The sequence below is a fragment of the Perca fluviatilis genome, chromosome 12, assembly GCF_010015445.1.
Source record: "Perca fluviatilis chromosome 12, GENO_Pfluv_1.0, whole genome shotgun sequence".
Classification (NCBI taxonomy): domain Eukaryota; kingdom Metazoa; phylum Chordata; class Actinopteri; order Perciformes; family Percidae; genus Perca; species Perca fluviatilis.
This window is the reverse complement of record NC_053123.1, coordinates 3,886,352-3,910,663: the sequence shown is the minus strand read 5'-3', so window position 1 is coordinate 3,910,663 and position 24,312 is coordinate 3,886,352. Positions and strand designations below refer to the sequence as shown.

The 24,312-nt window shown below is 39.7% G+C and overlaps 1 protein-coding gene across 2 annotated transcripts in view; it reads left to right on the top strand.

The window, feature by feature from the left end:
• LOC120570296 (inactive dipeptidyl peptidase 10-like) overlaps positions 1-24,312 on the top strand; it is a 154,201-nt gene that overhangs the window by 100,815 nt on the left and 29,074 nt on the right. For both annotated transcript variants that reach the window (XM_039818563.1, XM_039818565.1), the window contains 5 exons: positions 11,171-11,223; positions 11,711-11,792; positions 14,345-14,465; positions 18,185-18,339; positions 23,077-23,174. In XM_039818563.1, the coding sequence (XP_039674497.1) occupies positions 11,171-11,223; positions 11,711-11,792; positions 14,345-14,465; positions 18,185-18,339; positions 23,077-23,174 (509 nt within the window). The remainder of the gene's footprint in view (positions 1-11,170; positions 11,224-11,710; positions 11,793-14,344; positions 14,466-18,184; positions 18,340-23,076; positions 23,175-24,312) is intronic.

Here is a 24,312-nt window from a genome sequence, read left to right as displayed (position 1 = left end):
ATCATGGCTTTCAAACGAGCAAAGTGGCATTTGGTCAAGGCCACACCCCCACCCTCCACCTTGTCCTGCCCCCTCTCCTCCTCAATAGCTACAGACACAGAAATGGCACATCCTAAGGAAAGCTCATTGTGGGACTGGCTCTAGTGGCTGTAATTCTGCACCAAGGCTGAATTTCAGGAAAGAGACTTCAGATACAGTATTAGTGGACCACTAAGGTCTATATAAAAGAGACTTCAGATACAGTATTAGGAGACCACTAAGGTCTATATAAAAGAGACTTCAGATATAGTATTAGGGGACCACTAAGGTCTATATAAAAGAGACTTCAGATATAGTATTAGGGGACCACTAAGGTCTATATAAAAGAGACTTCAGATACAGTATTAGGGGACCACTAAGGTCTATATAAAAGAGACTTCAGATACAGTATTAGGGGACTACTGAGGCCTATATAAAAGAGACTTCAGATACAGTATTAGGGGACTACTGAGGCCTATATAAAAGAGACTTCAGATACAGTATTAGGGGACCACTAAGGCCTATATAAAAGAGACTTCAGATACAGTATTAGGGGACTACTGAGGCCTATATAAAAGTATCCAAAGAGCACCATGTCATGGGACCTTTAATACCTTTTGTGTGTGTTTTAAAGTTAATGCCACATCGCTGAAAGAAAATAAACTAACAACATGCAGGATTGCCCCTCATACAATTATTCAGAGTAGTGCTTCTTTTCCATGGTTTAGATCTCAAATTGAAGGTAGTTTCAACTCTACCTCTAATGGCTCAAAATATTGAGAAGATGGCGCTTACAATCATACCAAAACGCTTCAGTTCTTGTGAGCTCTTAAGCTTCTTGTGAGCTTAAGGAAGGCACTTTATTTAGCATTAGACACCTTTCTTGTAATACATGTTCACTTAGTGAAGTTAGCTGTTGAAAATGGGCTCAGCTACTCTAAAAATAAAATAAACAAAGAGTAATAATCTACAGCCGTGCTAGCAGGCCAAATGCTCACATCAAGAGCACAAAAGAAAAAACTACAGCTGAGGATGACCAGAATGGCATCAGCCAAGATTTGATCAAAAACCAAAGTATTGGACAAATGACTGTGTTGACATGATGGTGGCACCAGTTAAAAGTCAGGGAATCATCAAAAGGTATTACAAAACATCCTGAGGGGAACATGAAATGTCTAAACCAAATTTCATGCCAATCCATCTAAATGTTGCTGAGGCATTACCGATCAAATGGAACTGCATCCCCTTCTGCATCACATGCGTAATTACATCATGTACATTTGCATGGAAGTGAAGTAACTTAACCAATGTACTCATTTTAACACATACCACAATCTTTAAAAAAAGTTATGGTTAGGTAACAAAACGACTTAGTTAGCCTAACGACCGTTTCACAACATTAACGAGGTCTTTACTTTTAGGGATGAGGACGTAAAACACCCCTGGGGGTCGAATTAGTTGGGTAGGAACACATGTGGCCGTATGGTTTGGATGACTTGTTGGTTGTGGGGCTGCAAATACTTGCTGTAAGCTACATGCTCTAAGTCTTTGTGATGGTCAGCTACACTTGGTAGATAAATACTAGCTTTCTCTGAGGCCCAAACTTAGATCTGCACATTGGCCTCATGGCAGCTATGATAAACTCATGTTCACAGGGCAGATAATGTGAATATTCCGCCTGGTGCACACTGTAGTGGAGAAACATTTTACATTGTGATATCTTCGTCATTTTTTTTTCCCCATCGAAGCAAATAACCATCTCCGAGTGGACACAGAAAGTCACAGGGGAGAGTTTCTGTATTTAGACAGAGTATTGGGCAGATTATATTTAACAGCTTAATACATCACACATCTGTCATCAAATTTGCTTACAGTTTCCTGGCTGAAAACAGATTGCTTTGGAATATGCCAAATACTCATGAAGCAATTTTTTATAAACAAGTTACAGCACATTTAGTGATTATTATGTTGAATACAGTATAAAAAAAAAGTTTTAATTCATGTAAAAGTAACAACGTATGTCCACAAAAGCACATTTTGTATTTTAAGTAGAGCTAGCCATATTATGAAGCTTCATGGTGCTCTTGGTGTAAAGAAAAAGGCTCATGGAATGGCATTTCTGTGTGCTTTCAACCCTTTGTTGAACAGAGAGCGCCATCTAGTGGGCTCAGAAAATAAAGAAAACGCTTTATGAATTTTAAAAAGGTGCAATATGTCAGTGTTTAAAATAGTTACTGCAGTACAAATTCAAAATACTGGAGAGAGTCATCTCCCCTGCCCCCTCCTCCCCAGACCAGGTTGCCAGGTTGAGACCACAGCATCCACAACAATGTTGCTAGACGCTTGTCTCACATAGCCAGACCTTACTTCACAGCACTGCGGAGTAGCTAACGTTAGATGCTGGCTATTTTAACTTTAAGCTCTGTGTGGAGCCTACGCACAACCATAAATCAAGCTTAACTCTATTGTTGCTGCTTGAATAGTGTGCAAGCTGTTAGTAATACAAATAATCGGTCATACAAACGTAATATTTTAGAAAATTCTAAAGATGAAAGAAAACCATAAAAAAGTTTAAATAGTTTAAAGCTCTGATTGTAATTTAAATGTAATCTTTGTAAACGACACATTCTCAAACAAGACCACAGAAAATATTGCAATAAAGAAAACCCTGCACCACCACACTCCTTCCTGCATCCTCCGCTCCTCTGATGCCAACCTCCTGTCGCCACCAATCATGACCAAGCGCCGGACCGGGGGCGACAGAGCCTTCTCTATAGCTGCCCCCCTCCCCCTGCCCCCCTCCCCCCAAACACATCTGCGACTGCACGAAACTGTCCATGTCCTTTTTAGAGCTGCCTTTAATGTTTAATAGTGTGTGTATTTTGGTACGAGAATTTTCGTAGTATGTGTATTTCCTTTGTAAAGTGTCTTTGAGTGTAAAAAAAGAAAAGCGCTATAGAAATAAAATGCATCATCAACAAAATACTTACGAAATAATCACCATTCTAAAATCTGACATCAAGTCTATCAGTAACTCTTTGTGTCCTTTAGGTTAAGCTCATTGTAGTTGAGATATGTGATCCAAGCATGCAGGACAGATAAGAGACTGTGGCCTCTAACGTGTGGATCTAAAGATAGAAACAGGCTGTGCACGCAATCCTGAAAAACTCATTAACATTGCAGCATGTAGAGGGCATTTGTTAGCTACCATCTGCAAAAGGAAAGGGGCTCTGTATCAGATCTCTCAAAGCGAGGCTGTGATTACAGAGAAAAAGCTGAAAGACTTATTTCAAATCATCTAAAATGGACCCTCAAGCTGAGTGGAATTGAAGCACTGGGGGGATTCTTAAATGGTTTTGATAGGTGCTAATCAGGTGCTGCTTTGCATGAACACGGCTTAATAATTGTCAGTCATTGCGCCTAAATATAGTGCAGCAAAGTTTGGCCTCAGCTTGTGTAGGGTTTCTTGAGCCTCGCTGGTGTGGAAGTGAACAACGAGATCCCCTCTATCGGATACGTAATGCAAATGGAACACTGAAAATTCGTACATTTTTGCAACACCTGTGTCTAACACATCATTCTAATCTATTTGGTTCTCTACGTGTTTCTTTAATAGTGATAAAGTCACCAATAAACGCTTCTAAACCAACAGCGACACAACCGGATTAACAAGTGCTCCAAACCATACGACTATATAGGTCGTTGATTCCTACTGTCTAAGGCAGAGACACACCGAGCTGATAATTGGCCGTCGGACAGTCTGGCGAGGTCAGTTACTCGAGTCTGTTCGGTGTGTTCCGTGCCGTCGTCCGTCCGAGGAGCAGTCGGCCTTCATTTTGGCCGACCTGACATGTTGCGTCGGAGGGCGGGCAGTCGGACTCCATGACCAATTCTGAAATGAAGACAGACTCACCAACTGCACGGCCTATTTCTCGCTTAAAATGTTTTCAGAATCACGTTTGGGTGAACTGTCTTCGTAAAATATGAGATCGTATTCAGTCTGGCTTTGAATTTCCGAGAAATCAGACCCACGTGACGCGTTCGTCCAATCAGCTGCCGGTTTTAATTTTTTTGGGTGACAATACAGATAAGCGCCGCTTGCTGTTATGGAGAAGTGTTACACGCTCAAGTCGGCGTCGCTTCGGTGTGTTCTGAGGTACTTTTTGGACCTCGGGGAGCCGACTGATCAGTCCGACTGCCTTTTCTGCCAATGGTCGGCCGTCGGGTTGGTGTGTCAGGGGCTTTAAACTGCCCACAGGAGTGTTTCCCTTCCTCATATCTACACTTGAGAGTATAACATCACGGACACGGTTTAGGCCATTAACGTTGTGAAACAGCCATGTTATGCCACGGTTGCCAAGGCAAAAATCTGAGGTTACTTCACTTCTGGTTATGCATTTGAACTAAAAAAAAACTACTCATGATTTAGTTTTATTTTTTAAATGGGACACAAAACCCGGGCTCTTGGGTGAAAGTCCTGCGTTTGACCAATCCAATCTTATGAGGAACTTGGTGCTTTTATGCTTGGTCACTTTTGTTACTTTCACACGTTGCATCCCATGATCAAATAGAGACTTGACATTGGACAACATCAACATACATATTACCCAGCAATCATAATTGCATATCTGTATATGACAAAATACCAAAGAAAATAAGAAATTATTCATTTCAGGGGTGCAAAATTGTCACCTTTCAGAAAACCGCAGTTTTGAATCTAAAAAAAAGGTCATTTGTGTGATTTGTGACGATCGGATGAGTTTATTTCTTTTAAGTGCCCTGAACGGATGACCCCTTACATTTGTAGCAGTCATTACATTAATCCTAGTGACTTGTATATATCATCATGCTAAAATTGACTGTTGCTGAGTTTGCACCCCTTATTTAATTGTTTGTTTGTGTTTCTATATCTATACCTATACCTATATATATATATATATATATATATATATATATATATATATATATATATATATATATAATAAGCATATTTGTATAGATCACTACTGAATTATTAAAAACAAAATTAAAACCATGACAGAGGTGGGTATGTTTTCTCAAGGGCATATAGCAACATTTTTGATATGGGCCTAACACTGGCATATTTCTGAGGTGACTATCTGAATCACTTGCAAGTCACTCTCATTCTGTGCCCAGCATACTGTTGGAGAGTCTACTCCGTCTATGCGCCCCCCCCCCCAACCCCACGGGCCCCAGTGCAACCCCACTGCCTGCACTGTCTAATTTTACGCCCCTGGATTGGCTTCCCTTGTTGCTACATCATGCTAGGTAAAAGCCGACATCTGGGTCACTTGAATAATCAGGTTAACAACATTCCTGTAAACTGAGCCAGGGGCACCTTGGTAATTGCAGTACTTCTTGGATCAGTAGAGTTCTGAATCAGCTTTAACTGATGTATTCTGCACAGTCCCAGGGTGCATTTGTGGTGATGACATATACTGCAGACCTAATTAATCATTGGCTTATTTGACTGTAATCACAGCTCTCTGACTCCCTTCTGAGGCATGCAGAGATGAGCCACAGAAACATTAGTGTACATACTGTACATATCATATACATACATTGAAGCAGTGCAGGGATTATAAAATCAGTAATTTGTGATAATAATGAGACATAAAAGTACATTATGTAATCACCTTTATTCATCCTCCAATGAATGCAGATTAAAGCATTAGGGTGTTAACAAAAAGGGAATTATCAGTTTGAAATTAATGTTAAAATGGCTTTTTCTACTTTACGATTAATGTTTGCACCATCAGCTCATTGATTATGTTTACATTATTATTGCAGTGTTTGCCCTTATTCTGAAAAAGACAATATTCTGACTAAGCTGTTTACACGGCTAATGGTGAATATACTACTAATCTTCCCGTTCACATTTGTGCAAAACAAGTTTTCCACCAGTGGAGGACTTGTTGGACTGTGCGGACACTGCCTCCCTCTTTCATTCCTTCAACCAGCTTCACGAAAAGGTTGTGATTGCGATGTTTGTGCATTTCCAAAATCCTGTTGATATCCAAGTCTTTCATAATGACTAAAAATAGCTGTGTTTCTGCTTCTGACCAGAGAGGTGGTCTTTTCCTTTGAGCATGCATCTCTACCCCAGCCCTGCAAACTATTGGCTGGCTGGTTTATAGTAAAATAACCATAGCAACGTACAGAGCTGACCGTAAGCTGTAAACAGGCAAGATGCATATTCTAAATGCTCTGTATACATGTCCTAAGAATGCTTCTGAAACCTGAATAATACCGGCATACCCCACGTCTTAATCTGAAAATGCTACATTCGGAAAAAGGCCTTATTTGGAATAGCCAAACGGAATAATTCCATATATTTTCATTTTCAGAAAAATTGTGGAATAGTAGTGTGAATGTAAAAATACTCAGTGTATAAATCCATTAAATTCACCCTGATGGAGTTCCCTCACTTCCATCTGCTTATATGGAGCACTACAGTTCCATGCTGAATGCATACTGGTAGTAAAAGTGCATAATACTGTAAATTAAAGAAAAAGAGGAACATTTTGTGATTAAGATAGAGTGCAGTGTTGGTCACAAGGTTTAAACGCATTCCACAAGCCCTTTTCTTTACACTTCCCCTTAGTTTCTGTTAGAAAAGAGACTTTTTTTTTTATGCTGAAGAAACTGAGTGAGACTTTTATGTTCCACGGAAGTAGTTAGAACAGGAAATGGAACACGTTTTATTTATCGCACCAGAAACGCATTGCTGTCCCCGTGTTTAATGCCAGTGAAATTGCTTGTTGCAAATCACACAACGTGTCTTCCCCGCCGTTGCACTCAATAATCCGAGGATGAACATCACAATGTCGGTGAACTAAGCAGGCTCGATAATGACCTCTGCACGCTCGATGGGATTAAAACAGCAGAGTTTTAGACGCCCTATCTCCTCCTCCTCCTGAGATGGACGGAGCAGGTGTGCTCATCATCAAAGTGACAGCCGAAATCTATGGAGAGTAATGGCCTGCCGCTGCACCACTGTCTCCATTTGTCTTATGAATTCATCATAATAAGCTAGCTAGCTCTCTGCTGTACTATACTTTTAATGGTCAGCAGCCTTTTGTGCAGACTATAAAGAGTATCAGAGTATTTTGTTTTTATTCATTAGGAAATGCATGATTATGAAGTTGTAGTGTGACAATAAGCAAATACCACTATTTAACCCCAGCAGCAGCAGCAGGCCATTCAGGAGAGTTGGGAGTAAACTGATGAATCAGCCAGAATTCTTACTTTCAAATGAATAAAAAGGTCTCAATACACCTGAGAACTACTTACAGTTTAAAAACAGAATTGTGTTTGTCGGTGTATGTGTTGCGTGTGTATGCTCCGTTAGTCTATAAATCCCTCCGTAACAAACCTACCTGTGTTGTGTTGATTAGGGACTTCACTAGCAATGCTAACCATGGCTCTGTGTACATTGAAATAGACATGAACTTGTTTTTGGGTGTCCACATTTTCATCTTAAACTCTGACTGTCTCCCTGTGTGTTTTCACGTCATCAAAGTTAATTGGAATTTTGGTCGCCTAAAAAGGTCTCGTTCAGCTTCATGCCAACCAAACTAGTTAGCTAGTGCTAGTGTTAGCTGGTAACTTAAGTGGAAGTATACTGTCAGTTCTGTGCTCTGCAGTATGTATGCTGACGAACGCTGCCAGTACCCAGAGGTCCGCGTTTAGCTTAGCTCTGCTCAGCGCCATTGGAACCATAAAAAACACTGGGTTAGTCGCATCATCTCCCTAGCTCCGCCCTGTTGTACAAATAAGGTCACTTCTGGCTCCAAAAAAAAAACCAAGACGGCAACAGCCAAAATGCAAACTCCAACCAATGGATGATGTCACTGATGCATTATTTTGTTTACAGTCTATGGTTCATGCACATTTTTTCTTTCCACTCACATATTCGAATGTTTTACCCATGTCCACCATCTCAGCCTTCCAACACTGCTAAGCTCTGTTTCAATAACAGATTCTCAGGATTTGTTTTAACAGTACCAGCAGGCAATGGCAACAGCATGGCAACAGCATGAGGAAGATGTGAAAAAAAGCACCAATTTAAGTGTCAGGTTGTGGCATTCAAATTTAAATGCGGCAAACACCTATGTGCTATTCCAAGATGTGCAAAACAAATACTAGGAATTTGCAAGTGGCGTGTAACCCCACTGTTCACAGAACACAGCCACACAACACAATCAGACACACCACTGCTGTCTGTTACTCTCTCCACATCTCCAAACGTATGCCACTCTCACGTGTCACCCCTCGCCGACAGCCTTATCAAGGAGTCATCCCAGAGCTGTCACCTATGAGAGCGTCTGCTGAATGATGTTGACATCTTTTTTGAAGGAGGAGAAAAAGAGCAGTCAAGTTACAATACAAATTCATTTTTCCTTCTGGGAGAACTCCCTTTTGTGCAGTGAAGAGGGAAGTCCAAATTAGGAGTGAAGGCTGGGTGGCAAGTAGATCAGCCAAGTTGACTCCATTCTGTGCACGATTGATCTTCGGCTGAGGGAAATGGAGTGGCTCTACAGCATTTATCATATCGCTCTGGGGGGAGCTTACTATTATATTGTTATGCTAATGCTCCAGCTGATTAACACGCAGAGACACCAAGGTATTGAACCATTAGCTCAATGAATACTAAAACAAAAGCTTAGAGTAGATATTCTCTGGTCATTTCATCGCACATGCAGGGCAACTTAGTGGAAGCTCAAAGTGGTTGTGTAAATAGATGGCACTGGAGAATGAAAGTCATATTTACATGCACTTATTTGCAGGTAATTGCAAATAAATCACCTAGGATTATATGTTAAATTATACACATTAAACAAATTCAAACAAAGTGCCTATCCTGTTCCAGCTCCACTTTTATTTTCTGCACGGTTTTAGTAAGAGTTTTGGTGCAGCAACTTAATAGTAATATAAATATATAAATATAGGGGGAGGTCACACTTTGGGCTTAGTTTCTTCAACTGTGTATCATTCAATGAATTTGCTTCAGGCACAATTTTTACTTCTTACAAATTACAGTAATGGTATTGTATTGGATCTCTTGTGAAGATTTCTTTTTTTATTTAATAAATGCAAGTAGTAGTATGTACTTACATACTACCATTACTGTCATACTGAAGGAAGTCCCAACGTTTTACACTATTTGTAATACTCTCTATGCATTCAGTAAGTTTGAAAGATTGGCCTAGGATGTTATTAGCCTAGCTTGGCACAAAGACTGGAAGAAGGAGGAAATGTCTAACATTAGCCTATGCCAAATAAGGACAAATATGTCTCGCAACAGTTCAAAATTGGTCTTCCTTACTGCACATGTTCTATCTTGTTAACTATCACGGTAGCAAGCAGTAGAACCAAGACTTGTGCGTGTGAAGCAAGTGACGTCGTTGTGAGAACGGGACTTGTACGATAATGCTCACCGGGATATTGTTGCTCATTTAGCTCCAGTATGTACTGCTCACTAAACCACAGTTTCCTTTTTCTACCCATGTCACACACATACAATGTGCAAATTTTAACTTTTACGATTGCTTGGACTTTATTAGCCTAGCTTAGCGCGAAGTTCTAGAAGCTGCTGGAAACAGTTAACAGCTAGCCTCTACCAAAGAAGGACAAATATGTTTCACAACAGGTCCACAATGGTGGACAGATGAGATGTCCGTAACAGTAAACACTGTCAATCCTTAGCACCCAATTGGAGAGTTTTGCAAAACTAATTGCATTTATACTTCCTGTAAAAAAAAAAAAAAAAAAAAAAAAAAAAAAAAACTTGATTTTAAAAGTAAATAAGAAAAATAAAGTAAACAACGAGTAGGGCTGGGTACCAAATTCAATATAAAAAAAATGCCTCATCATTCAATAGCCAATTTAAATGCCTAAGGAGTAAATCTCAGTGTCAGTGAGCCAATAAGCATGCAGCTTGTTTCTACCAAGATCTAATAATGATTGTGATTGGCTGCCTAACGTTACACGTTGCAGAGGCATACATGAAAAACTCTACGTTACACAGAGATGGGGCTCATGAAGTAGGAGCTTTGGAGCATTGGTATCAAAAAAAGGATCGTTAAGTAGCCAGTAGCCAAGTCACGTATTGGTATCAGTACCGGTAACGAAGATTTTTGAATGATACCCAGCCCTAACAACGAGTGACAAAATTGACAGTTTTCTTTTTTGTTCCATCACATTTTTGACAGAAGGAAAGCAAAGAAATGTCATTTCATGGTTCTTATATCTCTGGAAAACTGACATTTTCCTCTCTCAATTGATATGCAGATATGTGTGTTGACCTTTGGATGTACAGGCAAAATGCCAGGCAATTTCATGTTTCTTTCATAAAAAGGACATAGATATACATGTAGCTCCACTCACTATACCACTCACATACCAAATGATGACTGTTCTTAGTAGCCTTTATTAACCTATATTATCCCAATGCATGCAACACCTGAGACTCCACCATTAGCATGTAATTCAAGGTAGTGAAAAGTGAACAAACGTTTAAAAAGTTTTTATTAATAATATCTTTCTAATTTCTTCAGGTCATTGGGCAAGTATGGGCACTAAAGCTATGATAAAGATTGATTATTTTATGGCAGGTTTTAGTGCCAGATTCAACGCCCAAGGATCCATCATAATGCAATCCAATCACAGCTTTTGTTCTCGTCAGTTGCGCTGTGTGAAGTAAAGCACTCTCGCTGTTAGCTTTTACGTCGTTTGAACAACAGAGCACAGTTGTTCTCACTTCACTCTCAATTCTTCTGAAATGGAAAACCATGCTGTGATATTGCTATAATTGACCAATTAAATGCAGAGAAACTCATTCTGCCCAAGTATAGAAAGCCAAACCGGGAAAAGCAGGAAATAACTGAAGTTAAAGAATAAAGCTGGTGCGCCAAAAACCTCACAAAACACAATCACAAAATGCTCTCAGTGTTCTGCACTGTGTTTTTTAGAATATTGGTTGTGATGATTCATCTTTTGCATAATCTACTTTATTAGTCATGATTAACTTAGGCGTTTCCTGTTTTTCTTGGCTGTTGAGGTCTTAATCATCATTAATGGGGAGAGAACAAAGGTCTGTTCATAATAACACTGACTAATTGGGTTTCAGGTCTACCAGCACTCGTTCTTGGCTTCGTACCTGATCTACAACCTGTATACAAGGTGAGTTAACATAGAATTAAACCTAATTACCAAATTACCTCCTTTTTATTTTATGGTCATCCAAAGCTGAACGCTGCGGTTTCCTTTTTCAGCGGTGACGTAAAACGCATCACTCGAGCTGCTGCGCGCGAAAGTCGCCGGACAACACCGTTTTTTGAACATAGCCATACTGAGAAATACAAAGAGAGTTGTGTGGAGCTTATATGGCTTTGTATCAACTCATTTGGCAATGGCTTGAATAAAAATGACATTCACTAATATAAAATAGTTGCACACTATAGCTATAAGAGGACTGGGACATTTGAAGAGTTCCCATCATGTTCATGGTTGAAGTCACTGCAGATGATACACATTATTTGACCTACTGCAAATTTGCAGCGATTGTATCTGTTCCGGGATTTTAAAACCGATGTAAGTGTGTGCTGGTCTGGTGTTTAATGTTTCGTGTGTAATCGTTTTTTTTTTTTTTTAATTGTCCTTGCATCAGAGAGGTGCGGGAGCTGAATCCTCCAGAGGTGTCCGATTCAGTCCTCCAGTTTGCCTCGTGGGGAGTTCACGGTCAGCAGCTGGTGAGTAGTTTACAGGGCCAAACATAATGGCAACTCAGCGTAAAAACAATGAAGCACTTGGGTGAATCCTCCATTGTTCACTCAATGACACAGTCATGGGTAATTTAATGCTGGAACAAAAGATAGTTTATATCATTTACATATTTTTATTGAAACATTTTTCCCTGATTACCCAAGAGAGTCAACAACATAATAACCTGAAGACAACTTAACGCCTACTGAGTTCTATTTTATTTCCACCGAGGAAATCCAAATTACAAATGTGCATCTCCTCCTCATCAGACGCGAGCATAGTTCATTCTGGCCCCTCATTCTCTGCGCCTCAACAAGGATTAGAGGTTTCCACAGCACTGGGTTAAGAAAAAACATGTGTGTAGCCTAATATTCATACAAGTCACTCCCCAAATCCTACCTCTGGATAACAGAAAGCATGCATAAATAATACGGCTACAGACTCAATGTGAGAAAATGCAGAAACTGTCCAGGAAAAATGCTAAGAATACAAAATGTGAACTGACAGCTTTTCTTTGCATTGGAATATTTATTTTTGTAAGATATCGTATGAACCGTTGTATGAGGATACATTGAAATGTCAACTTGGGTGGTAAATTGCAATGTTGATTTTTCAATAGATTTGCCTATTTTTTTAAGACCAGACAATTAATCCATTATTGAGAAAACGATAAGCAGATTGAATAGCTGCTTACATGCTGACAGGTGAAAATCAATGTTTAATGTAATGTGGTTTGTAATAATGTGTGATAGAATCCTCTGCTCCGACGTAAAGCCTTATCAAACGCTGTTTTTGACTTGAGAGGAAACATAAACTCCCTTTAAACTAAACAATTATTCTGAAGAGAAGCCAGCAACAGTCCTACTAATCGAGCTGTAGCTGGAAGACATCTTGTTGGGCGACCAAAGCTCTCTGTGTGAGTAATGCCTCCACCGTGCAGAGTGCAGAGTATTATGCACGGAATAATCAGTCCATTATTTTCCCCAGCGCAGACAAGGAAAGTAATTAACCATTTGATAGCATATTTATCTCGTTTCCTCAGTATTTCTGCCTGTCCCTCAGTGGAACCTTTTCTCAAGGAAGCCCTGCAGCAGTGTGCCACACCGCTACTGACAAAGCAGCATTCATTACGCATGAGCTCGCCGTGCAAATTTATCCGTGGTATCAGATAAGATGAGACACTGACTGAATGTATTTTTAATCAATAAGCATGCTGAGATCAGTTGACCAGGTTCAAGCAGAGATGGTGCATCGCCTCAGTCATGGTGCTGTAACTTTAAGATGAATGCATAAAAAAGGTGGCAGGAATGCGTATACAGTACAGGCCAAAAGTTTGGACACACCTTCTCATTCAATGCATTTCCTTTATTTTCATGACTATTTACATTGTAGATTCTCACTGAAGGCATCAAAACTATGAATGAACACATATGGAATTGTGTACTTAACAAAAAAGTGTGAAATAACTGAAAACATGTCTAATATTTTAGATTCTTCAAAGTAGCCACCCTTTGCTTTTTTTGATAACTCTGCAAACCCTTGGTGTTCTCTCAATGAGCTTCATGAGGTAGTCACCTGAAATGGTTTTACCTTCACAGGTGTGCTTTGTCAGGGTTAATTAGTGGAATGTTTTACCTTATTAATAAAAAAGCAAAGGGTGGCTACTTTGAAGAATCTAAAATATAAGACACGTTTTCAGTTATTTCACACTTTTTTGTTAAGTACATAATTCCATGTGCGTTCATTCATAGTTTTGATGCCTTCAGTGAGAATCTACAATGTAAATAGTCATGAAAATAAATAAAAAAAAACGCATTGAATGAGAAGGTGTGTCCAAACCTTTGGCCTGTACTGTATGTGGAACATCTTTAAATGTGCTCTGGATTAAAGCAAAGATTCTTTATAACTAATGATAGTGCGTTAGCCACTGCGCCAATGGGATGAAATTGTACACACTTCCTGCCTCCTAAATGTGGGTTGGCTCATTTGAAAGTGTTGCTAACATTAGATATTTACATAGCCATAGTTAGCATTACGAAAATGAGTTGTGTTACGGCGTCCTTGAACGTTAGTTCATTAGCTTATCTGTGTTGCCAGATCTACAAAGTTTGTTCCAGAAACAGGTCTCGAAGTTGTTTTCTCCTGATTTGGCGGTCTGAAAAATCAGTGTCACAATCTTCAGGAGATATGTGGCTTGTAATGACTGGGTCCAATATTTACTTTGGTGACAATGACGCAAAATAAATCGGTCTGTGCTCACATTCACTTCTCCCATTGGAATCAAAACACTCCACTCTCCTAAAGAGGCGTGGCGAAACCCATGTGACACAGGAACAGGAAGTTCTCCATCTGTAGCTCTCCAGCATGTTACATCTGCATAGCATTTACTCTTACAATTATGTACGAACAGGTGTGAGCGTTTTGTACTACACTATGCTGGGTGTACATGGATTTGTTTTCATACATTATAATACAGTACTTATCGCCGTTTGTGTGTTTTTTGTTAATTAAAACAAATGTGTTGCTCTCAATCCGACAGATATATATATTTGAAAACAATATTTACTACCAAACTGATGTTCAGAGCAGCTCGTGGAGGCTCACGTCCTCTGGACAGGAGGGGATCATCCTCAACGGCATCACAGACTGGCTTTATGAGGGTAAGAGAGAGTATACAGAATCATAAAACCTGGCACAGTGGATCTAGTTGAGAGATATAGAAGAACTGAGAATCTGGCATTCCTCTAGCTTAAGAAACTGTGTGTGTGTGTGTGTGTGTGTGTGTGTGTGTGTGTGTGTGTGTGTGTGTGTGTGTGTGTGTGTGTGTGTGTGTGTGTGTGTGTGTGTGTGTGTGTGTGTGTGTGTGTGTGTGTGTGTGTGTAAGGAAGGATTCTTATTAATTTCACAGTGTAAGACTGGACTTTGTGAGAACTGTGGCACAGGAAAAGAATGTCTCTGAATATGTATACCATTGGATGTGACACATGCAACAAATGTCTAGTATAACCTACATTTATATTTACTTGACATGGTTCTCCGGTAGCCTATTAATTATGACTTTTGTCTGTCAGGAACAAAGGCAGACATACCTAATGTGATCTTGTCACTGCTGCTGTAAAACCCTTAAAGGGTTGGGGTGGATGGTAGAGCTTGGCAATATATCGATATTATATCGATATTGTGATATGAAACTAGATATTGTCTTAGATTTTGGATATCGTAATATGGCATAAGTGTTGTCTTTTCCTGGTTTTAAATGCTGCATTACATTTAAGTGATGTCATTTTCTGAACTTACCAGACTTTTGTAACTGTTCTATTATTTGCCTTTACCCACTTAGTCATTATATCCACATTACTGATGATTATTTATCTAAAATCTCATTGTGTAAATATTTTGTGAAAGCACCAATAGTCAACACTACAATATCATTGGGGTATCGATATCGAGGTATTTGGTCAAAACTATCGTGATATTTGATTTTCTCCATATCGCCCAGCCCTAGTGGATGGATGGGTGGATGGATGGAGTCAAATAGGGGTTTCTTATTGATGGCCAAATGAAGCTTCATGAAGCTCCGTGAAGCCTTTTCTTTATTTTCTGAGCCCACTAGATGGCGCTCTGTGTTCAACAAAGGGTTGAAAGCACTGTTGCCGTTCCTTGAGCTTTTTCTTTAAACGAAAAGCGTCATCTAGTGGGCTCAGAAAAATGTTTCATGAAGCTTAATTTAGCCATCACTAGATAAAAAGAGACCACTGGTCACATCATGTTTCCTATGAACAATTTATTCACCACGATCTGTCCCCAATCTTCTAGTTTTAGTGCACAAACCTAATCAAACTGTATTTATTAGAATGATTTTGAATCATTTTGCAATGCTTGTATGGGATTGTCTAGTCACAGTGTACTGGTAAAAACACAAGGATAATACATGTGACATCTTATATGCGAGTCTTGTTTATTTGGAATTTATGTTACTGTAAAAAAAAAGAAAAATACTAATAATTTCAACAAATAGGAAAAATATGATGTAGTTTTAGCTCACATTTAAAGGGGTGATAGAATGCAAAACCGATTTTACCCTGTCATAGTTGAATAACGACAGTTCGGTGGGTAAATAGGACATACATATAAGCTCAAAATCCCATTGACACCCCTTTACTATGAAAATCTCATATTTTGAAACTGCCGCTGAAAACGGGCGAATCTCAACAAAGCTAGTTTCTTGCGTAAGCATCTCAAAATCCGGAACCTTTGTCACAGCCGTGGGTGTATTAAGAGAACGGTCACGCCCCAACATTTGCATAGGCTACACAACTGACCTGAGATCAGTTAGTCTTCTGAATCTAGGTCGTGCAGATCTCAGAAAATGTATACACTGTTCATATGCTATTTTACCATTAAATTCACTTCTGAGACTTTTTTATACGAGAAATCAACTACTTAGAGGTCAAATATGGGCCGTTTTACGAAAATTGATGTCTAATTGCAAATTTTGTCCGACTGTGTGTCGGACTTCAGAGGCTGGTGCTGCCTGTGTTGCTGCCTCGCCGCCTGGCCTGCCTTCCTCCACAGACCCCGGCTTGCTGTGAGCTCGATTGAGCTCCGGCACGGCTGCTGCACAGCACCTCATACCCGCGCAAAGTCACCGTTTGGGCTGGTGGACTACTACCAAACGCCGCTGCTCTGACAGAGCTCCAGGGCCTGCAACTCCCCTCTTCCTGCTAGCTAAATGCCCGGTGTATGTATGTGAGTGAAAGCGCGGTCAGCGAGCTTGTTACGCCAGTTCTAGTTAATCTTATAATGTGTGTAATTATAATGTGTTGAGTTATTTAAACAAACGATTGGGAAAATAAACGCCGCTTGTCCATGAGTCTCATTGATAGAGCCTGCGGCTGGATGGAGCTCTATCAATGAGAGCTAGCTAGCCTCCTCTTAGAATTCCTCTGGAATTCACAAATATTCATTAACTTGAAATCGGACACCGTTGTTAGCTTTATAAAACATATAGTTAGATGTTGTATAAGTGGCGTGACGAAAATCAAACTGTAAATATACTGAATTACGACCAAAAATGAAGCTAACTAGCCGCAATCTGTACACATAGGATTGAAGGGACAGTCGCAGCTAACGAAACCCTTACAGCTCACAAATATTCATTAACTTGAAATCCGGACACCGTTGTTAGCTTTATAAAACATATAGTTAGATGTTGTATAGCAAAGTGGCGTGACATGTGTGTAACATTTGGTAAGAGATTGCTGGTGTAACAAGCTCGCTGACCGCTCTCACAACGGGCCATTTAGCTAGCAGGAAGAGGAGATGCAGGCCCTGGAGCTTTGTCAGGGCAGCGGTGTTTGGTAGTAGTCCACCAGCCCAAACGGTGACTTTCGGCGGGTATGAGGTGCTGTGGGCTGCCGGAGCCAATCGAGCTCACAGCAAGCCGGGGTCTGTGGAGGAAGGCAGGCCCAGGCGGCGAGGCAGAACGCGCAGCTGAACTCCGACACACAGTTTTACCAAATTTGCAATTAGCCATCCAATTTCGTAAAACGCGCCCATATTTGAGCTTTATATAGTTGATTTCTCGCATAAAAAAGTCTCAAAAGTGAATTTGGTAAGGAAACATTGCAGTGTCTGGAATATGAGATTCTATCGCGTTTCTAATGTCTGTGTATTGGGGATTCGCTCAACCAATCAGCACCACGACCTCTAATGCGTGTGTATGGCGACTTCGCCATACACACGCATTAAAACATGCGCTGGTTAGTTGAGCGACTTCGCCAATGGCGAGTCGCTCAACCAATCAGCGGCGTCTCTATGTTAGTGTACGGGGCTAAGGCTCAACCAAGCAGCGCACAGCTCATCTAAATATTCATGACCATACCATATTTGGAAGAAAAGCTCTTGTTACAAATAGGGCCAAAACACAGGGATGCATAAGATAAAATATCAACCAGGCCATTTTCAGCCCAACTAATGTTACATACCCCATTAGGAGACCATAAGGAACTGTGTGAAATACCCTATATAATCATTCTATCACCCCTTTAACATTATGTAAAGACTGACGTGTGTTACGTTAAGTCTGTGTTGTTTTTCCACATACTTAAAAGTAACTTAAGTTTTTAAATGAATTAAGGCACATGGCGCAGTACATTTTCATTGAATCAATCAAGTTATCCAAATGTAGAATTCCAATCATTCATTTGGCAAATTATTTAACCATCTTGACTAACAATATACGAGGCCTATATTATACCACAAATTGAAAAGCCTTAGATTAAAAGAGAAAGCATACACAGGAAAGGGAATTTGGTTTTACAATTAATATACAGGAGTCCTGAGCCTGACTTATTTGTCTTCTCTTGGTTTTTTTTAGAGGAGGTGTTGCACACACAGGTGGCCCACTGGTGGGCACCTGAGAGCTCAAGACTGGCCTACCTCACCATCAACGATTCCCTGGTTCCCAACATGCTCCTGCCCCGATTCACAGGCTCTCTGTACCCCCGGGGGAAGGAGTACCCTTATCCAAAGGTAAAACCAATGCCTCATTTCCACTTCATGGTTCGGCTCGACCGGACTCACTTTCGGTACCAGGTGCTTACCTCTACTTCGTTTTCCACTGCGGATAGTATACCCCCTCAGCGTAGGCGAGATTCTGAGCGAATCGCCGTGTGAAACTGCCGTGACAACATTTTCATCATCATTTTATCGGCAACACTTTCTCAATACGCCGTAGTGTACGTGTAAAATTGCGGTAGCTATTGACAGTGGTTTGGCCATTTTTAAAGTGGAGGGATTGTGCAGGATGTCCTAGAGATGATTCTTGCTGACCAATCAGTGGTCTGCTTGTTAACTCCACCTTCTAGCATCGGCTCAGCTCGCTTAGAACCTCGACCAAGATGGTATCAAAAAAAGTACTGGGTGCTATCCAAAACTTTTGCTAATGGAAACCCCCAAAAGAAAAGTAGAGTACCATGCAGTGGAAATGCGGCATTACGCCAAAAACACACCCAGCAGTGGCGAAGTGACGCTCACACTTGTCCTTTCATTTCAACTCTTTGTAACATAGATCAGCTTGTCACAGGACTCTGTTTTCTGATTAGCTGAGGGTATTCTCTTTGCCGCGAAAAGTCTATCCCCAGAAGCTTAAGCCAACTTTTAGTTTGGATGCACTTCGCTGCAGAATCAAACAGCCACAGCGCGCTGATCTCAGAGCGGCCGCAGCAGCTTTCCATACACATAACGTGGCAGGTCGCCACAGGCAACACTTCGATGCTGCTCAATGCTGCTACAGTTTATTTCCAGAATTCCAATGAACTTTCAATTAAAGTGTGTTATAACAATTTTTGACGCAGATTATTCCAGTTAACTGTATCAGTAGAGCAGCAGTAGAACATCCTTTAGCTTAGGCTACTTCATACTGTAGCCCTTACAACCTGAGTCTACCATAACCTGCAACTCCGTTGCATCAAACCAGCATTGTTAACAATACACCTGCAGGCTCTGTGCTTTGTCCATTAAGGGTAGTGAATCCTTTTGTTGTTTAATTCATGTTACAGTGGCTTGATTACCTTTGAAGAGAGATGGCTGGAGAGATCTGTGGCACTGGGACTGATATGCTTTAATACAGCACTTTAACACACCTCCCATCCTTCGATGTGGATGTTTAGCGTATCATATGCCTCTTAGATTGCGAGATGGGTTGTAAAAAAACTGGTGGAATGAGGGCCATAAGGTTAAGGGCACCCTCATTTGTCGGTTCAGATCCATAGATGAGGGGGGGGGGGGATAGGAAGGCATCTAATTAATGAAGCACTGCACTTGATCTTAGCCTTGCCCACACAGTTTGTAAAAATTGTAAACCCCACACCCACACCCACACACACACACACACACACACTCTGGTGCTTACATCCTTGAGTGGGATCAGCATTATATTGCTGTAGGACTACATGAACCACAGATTGAATTGCCTTTTTATTCCTTTACTCTAAGAGAATACATATGCTGTATGACATTCATACTTCTGCTCCAGTCACTGGGGGATACATTTGAGTGGGTGTGTCACAGGAAGTCAATACACACAGTCAACGTAATACCCTAGGGAGTATTCTTCATGGGTATCATGTGTCTAAACCTCAAGAAATAAGCTCATTACTGTTAGAATCACAGTAGTATCCAGGATAACAGTAATACACATACAGCCTGGCTCATGATGGATTGTTGAGGCCAATACCAATACATATATTTCAAAATAACAAGATAAGAGTCTAAAGTCATGCTAGCAGCTCTGTGAGGATGTAGGGTAAACGTACCCATTAAGCCCAGGCACCATTTAAGCCCACTTGCAACTTTGAAGTCAATTTAAAAAAAAAAGAGGTGGCTGTCTAACGCTCATTATTTCATCTAATCTAACAAGTTCTTAATTACACATCAGTTTTTGTTGAGAACCAATCACATTTGTCAATGCTGAGATATGCCAGCCTACATCAATGCAGTCTCAAGGAGGCTCACATAAAGTCGCCTCAAAACTTTGGTGTTTTGGGACCCCTCAGAAGGAATCTATTTTCAACAATTTACATCCACTAACTTGGTAAGTACATTCATATTATGGAAACTGAGAGATTAATGATTTGATTGTTGTGTATTATCAAGTAGTTTTTTGCCAATTTGTACTATTTGATTTCATTTGGAAAGATGGGTTTTGCTAGTTAGCGTGGAGCTAATTACAAGGTCAAAATATAGCCATACTGATAGATACACTGCTGAAGGATTAAAAATGTTAAGTATGTACACTAAATGTTTTCTTATTCATTTGACATCAATCTACAAATTAAAACACAATAAATGGTTTGGGTGGGCTAAATTTTTTTTAAAATGCCTTTTTTCAAGGTGGGCTTAAATGGTACAGTGAGCTAAAAAGCAGGTAGTGCAAGCCAACTTTGAATGAAAATGGCAACAGAGAGACAACTATGATGGGAAGTTTACAGCATATTTAGGCTCCAGGCATATCTTTATAAATTTATTTCATTTTGGTGTTAACATATCATCTTTATTTCCCCGGTAGTCACTGTAGAACCATTTAAGCCTAGTATATTCCATTTAAGCCCATCTCATGTGTTTCAATAGGAAATTCCTGAAATTGTGAGTTTGATAGGAATTTCCGATGTAAAGATTTGTAATTTTGTCATTTTTACTGTAATCCTGTGACTTTGATGTTCTTTTACCTTACTGACGTCATTAACAAGAGTACATCACAGATCTCACACACTGGCCAGAAGTATTGTTATGTAACCTAATTTGCATAATCATTTGTTTACAGTGAGAAAAATGACATCAAAAAGGAAGAATTACAGCAGTTGTCCTAAAATCATCGGGCACGTCAGAGGTTCATACTTTGCTAGGCTAACCTGCAGGGTGCTGACCCTTTTCACCTGGCAAACCACCAAGAAATCAAAATGCTGTACTTTATGAGCTGTTTTGCAAGTCATGTTTGGTATCTGATGTTAAAATGTTATTAGTGCAAGTGATGATGAGTTGGCAAAAGCATGCCAACAAACTTTTTTTAAAATACTTAATATAATGTAACGTAAATGTTAATGTAAGGTTAATGACTTAGTGTCAGGGTTTTTACTACTTTTAAAATTGTTATATTATGAACATTAAACAAATAAATAAAACCTATGAATGTAACTTATCAGAATAATAATTGTAGTCCGATCTTTTTTCACAAGCTGCTCTTCAAGTCATGTTTGTGGTTTGATGATGGTCGTTATTGGTTCAAGTGACAAATTGGCTAAAGCAAGCCAAACATAACATGAAATTAATTAGTATCTAAAAGTATCTAAAATTTTTAGATACTTGTTAATGTAAGACATATTATTGAATAAATATTTAGTGTTTTCACTAACTATAAAATAATAATTACTTATATTTTGTCAATCATTTTTGTTGTGGGCTTATTTGGAACACATGTGGGCTTAAATGGTGCCACGGTACCAATTAAGCCCATGCCAGACTTTTGACTTTATTCATAAAATATCTTTATTTTATATGATATAAAATACACAAATAAATAAATTTATTTTCAAATGAGAGATTAATCTTACATTTTAAGAAATGATTATGTTAATAAACTATGTCAGTATGTAGGAAAAATAACTGAACTCAGATTTAGGTGGGCTTAATGGGTACGTTTACCCTACTTGGACACAGCAGTGCTTTGGGCTAAATGCTAATGCCCACATGTTAACAGGATCACAATGACAATGCTAACAGGCTACTGTTGAAAAAAGAATGTTTATCATGTTCAACATCTTAGTTTTTGCATTAGCTCTGCTAATTAGCGCTAAAAGTACAGCTGAGGCTGATGGAAATGTCATTATTATTGCCGGGATTTGGTCATAAACCAGAATATTGCCAGTGTCATTTTGACCTACAGTAGATGAAAGGTTCAGGGGACCAAAGTTATTGCAATTCCTTCTATTTATATTGTTAAAACAGTTAAATTGTACATACTGTATTTGTTAATGATTACATTCATTGTTTATTTCCTTTTAATACGTTTATGTATGCACCATACACTAAGGCAAATTCCTCGTATGTATATATCATTTTCTTATTCTGATTCACTCTGAGGGGGACATGAATATCTGTAGCATAGAAATAAAATCCACTTTATTGCTTTGATCTACCAATTGCCATAGCAATCCATCAAACCTCTCACGTCAGCTGACCACCGACTGACCAACCAAATAACTGACCTGCCGATAATGCCATGTATTAGAAAGCAGGAACATTATTTACTTCCTCCAATTTAGCATTAGCAGGTTTCAAATGGGTTTGATCCATCAGATGGCTTACCTGCCATGTAATATGCAGCACATGGCACCAGCAGAATATAATAGAGGGATTATACTTCCAAAAGACCTAAAAGTGAAGTATTGGAGTATATGGGAATAATAACAAATAAACAAGTGCCGAACAAACACTGTCATCATTGTCATTGGAGATTTTATTTGTCATGTTAGACTAATGAGCTCGATGTTTGAGGGGCTTAGCGAAGGGAAACGACTGACTTGCCCCAGGGCCTGCGCAGTATACAGCAACACAGTTGGTTCTCTACTTGCTTCATATTCTCATTATATTCTTTGTTACCGTCCTACTGTTCACTATGGCAGCATACAAAAATAGAAAACAAGTGCAGCATGTTGTTATCGCTACCGCGCATGCAGTGCATCATGGATATTTGTACTGGTTTTACCGTAGATGGGCCAGATCAATCCCACCGTCAGACTCTATGTCGTCTCTCTGGATGGCAGCTCCCTAACAACTGAACTGAGACCTCCTGACAGTTTTGAAAAGAGGTATGATTTAAGCACATTTTAAATAATAATGATTCTAAAGGCTCGTCCACACCAAGAACGATAACTATAACCATAACTATAACGATGTGAGCATTCACATCGTTATAGTTATAGTCAGGCACGTGGTGAACGCTCCAGCTGATAACACACCAATACTGCTGGTGTTGCAACATAAGATGACAGGAATGTCTGTATTAATTAGGGAACGACCGATACTGGTTTTTCAAGGCCGATATCGATTATTAGCAGTTAATGAAACCGATGACCGATATTTGGAACCAATATGCATTTACAACGAAAATGAAAATGTTTTAAATCAAAATTAAGATTTTGGAATGTTACAAACTCCAAACACAAAACTTTCTTTAAATGCTTTAAGCAATTATTTCATAAATTAGAAACTTTTAACATACTACACAGTAAAAAAAGTCAGATAGTATTGTGGGCGGGACATTAAAGGTGCTGTAGGTAGGATTGTGAAGATCCAGGCTTTAGCCAAAGAATTTGAACATCAACAACTTCTCAGTCCCTCCCCCCCTTTCTGCTAAATCCCAAAACGGTCTCCTAAGCCCCTCCCCCCCACAAGGGAGAATGAATGCGTGTGCATGAGCAGTGACTGACACGCAGTTAAACACCCCCCTCCGGCCCTGATTGGTGCATCTGAACAGGGAGTGGTGGATTTTTGCAAATCCCACTACAGGCTGTAGGTGGAGCCAGAGGAGCCAGATTATTTATAAATGACCTGCTTCAAGTAGTTCTACTGGAACATAGGGTCAGTTTCAGCAAATATGACAGAAAGTTTGTTTTATACGTCTTACCTACTGCACCTTTAAGTCAGACTCAGTGGTGAGTGATACTGGAGCAGAGGGACAGACACAGAGCTGTAGCCGAGCCAAAGAAGCACACTTTTTTAACTCATTAACTTCATATAGTTATCAGGCAAATAGAAATCCGATAAAGATAATCTTCAAACTGCCAAAAAATGGCCAGGGACAATAATCGGTCTATCCCTAGTATTAATATCCTATATATTCATGAATTCGGGTACATTTTATGAACATAATATGCAGACACCGCTGCCTTTTCCAGGCAACAGCGGCTAAGATCTGAGCAGGCGGGGGGCTGTCGGCTCTGTGCA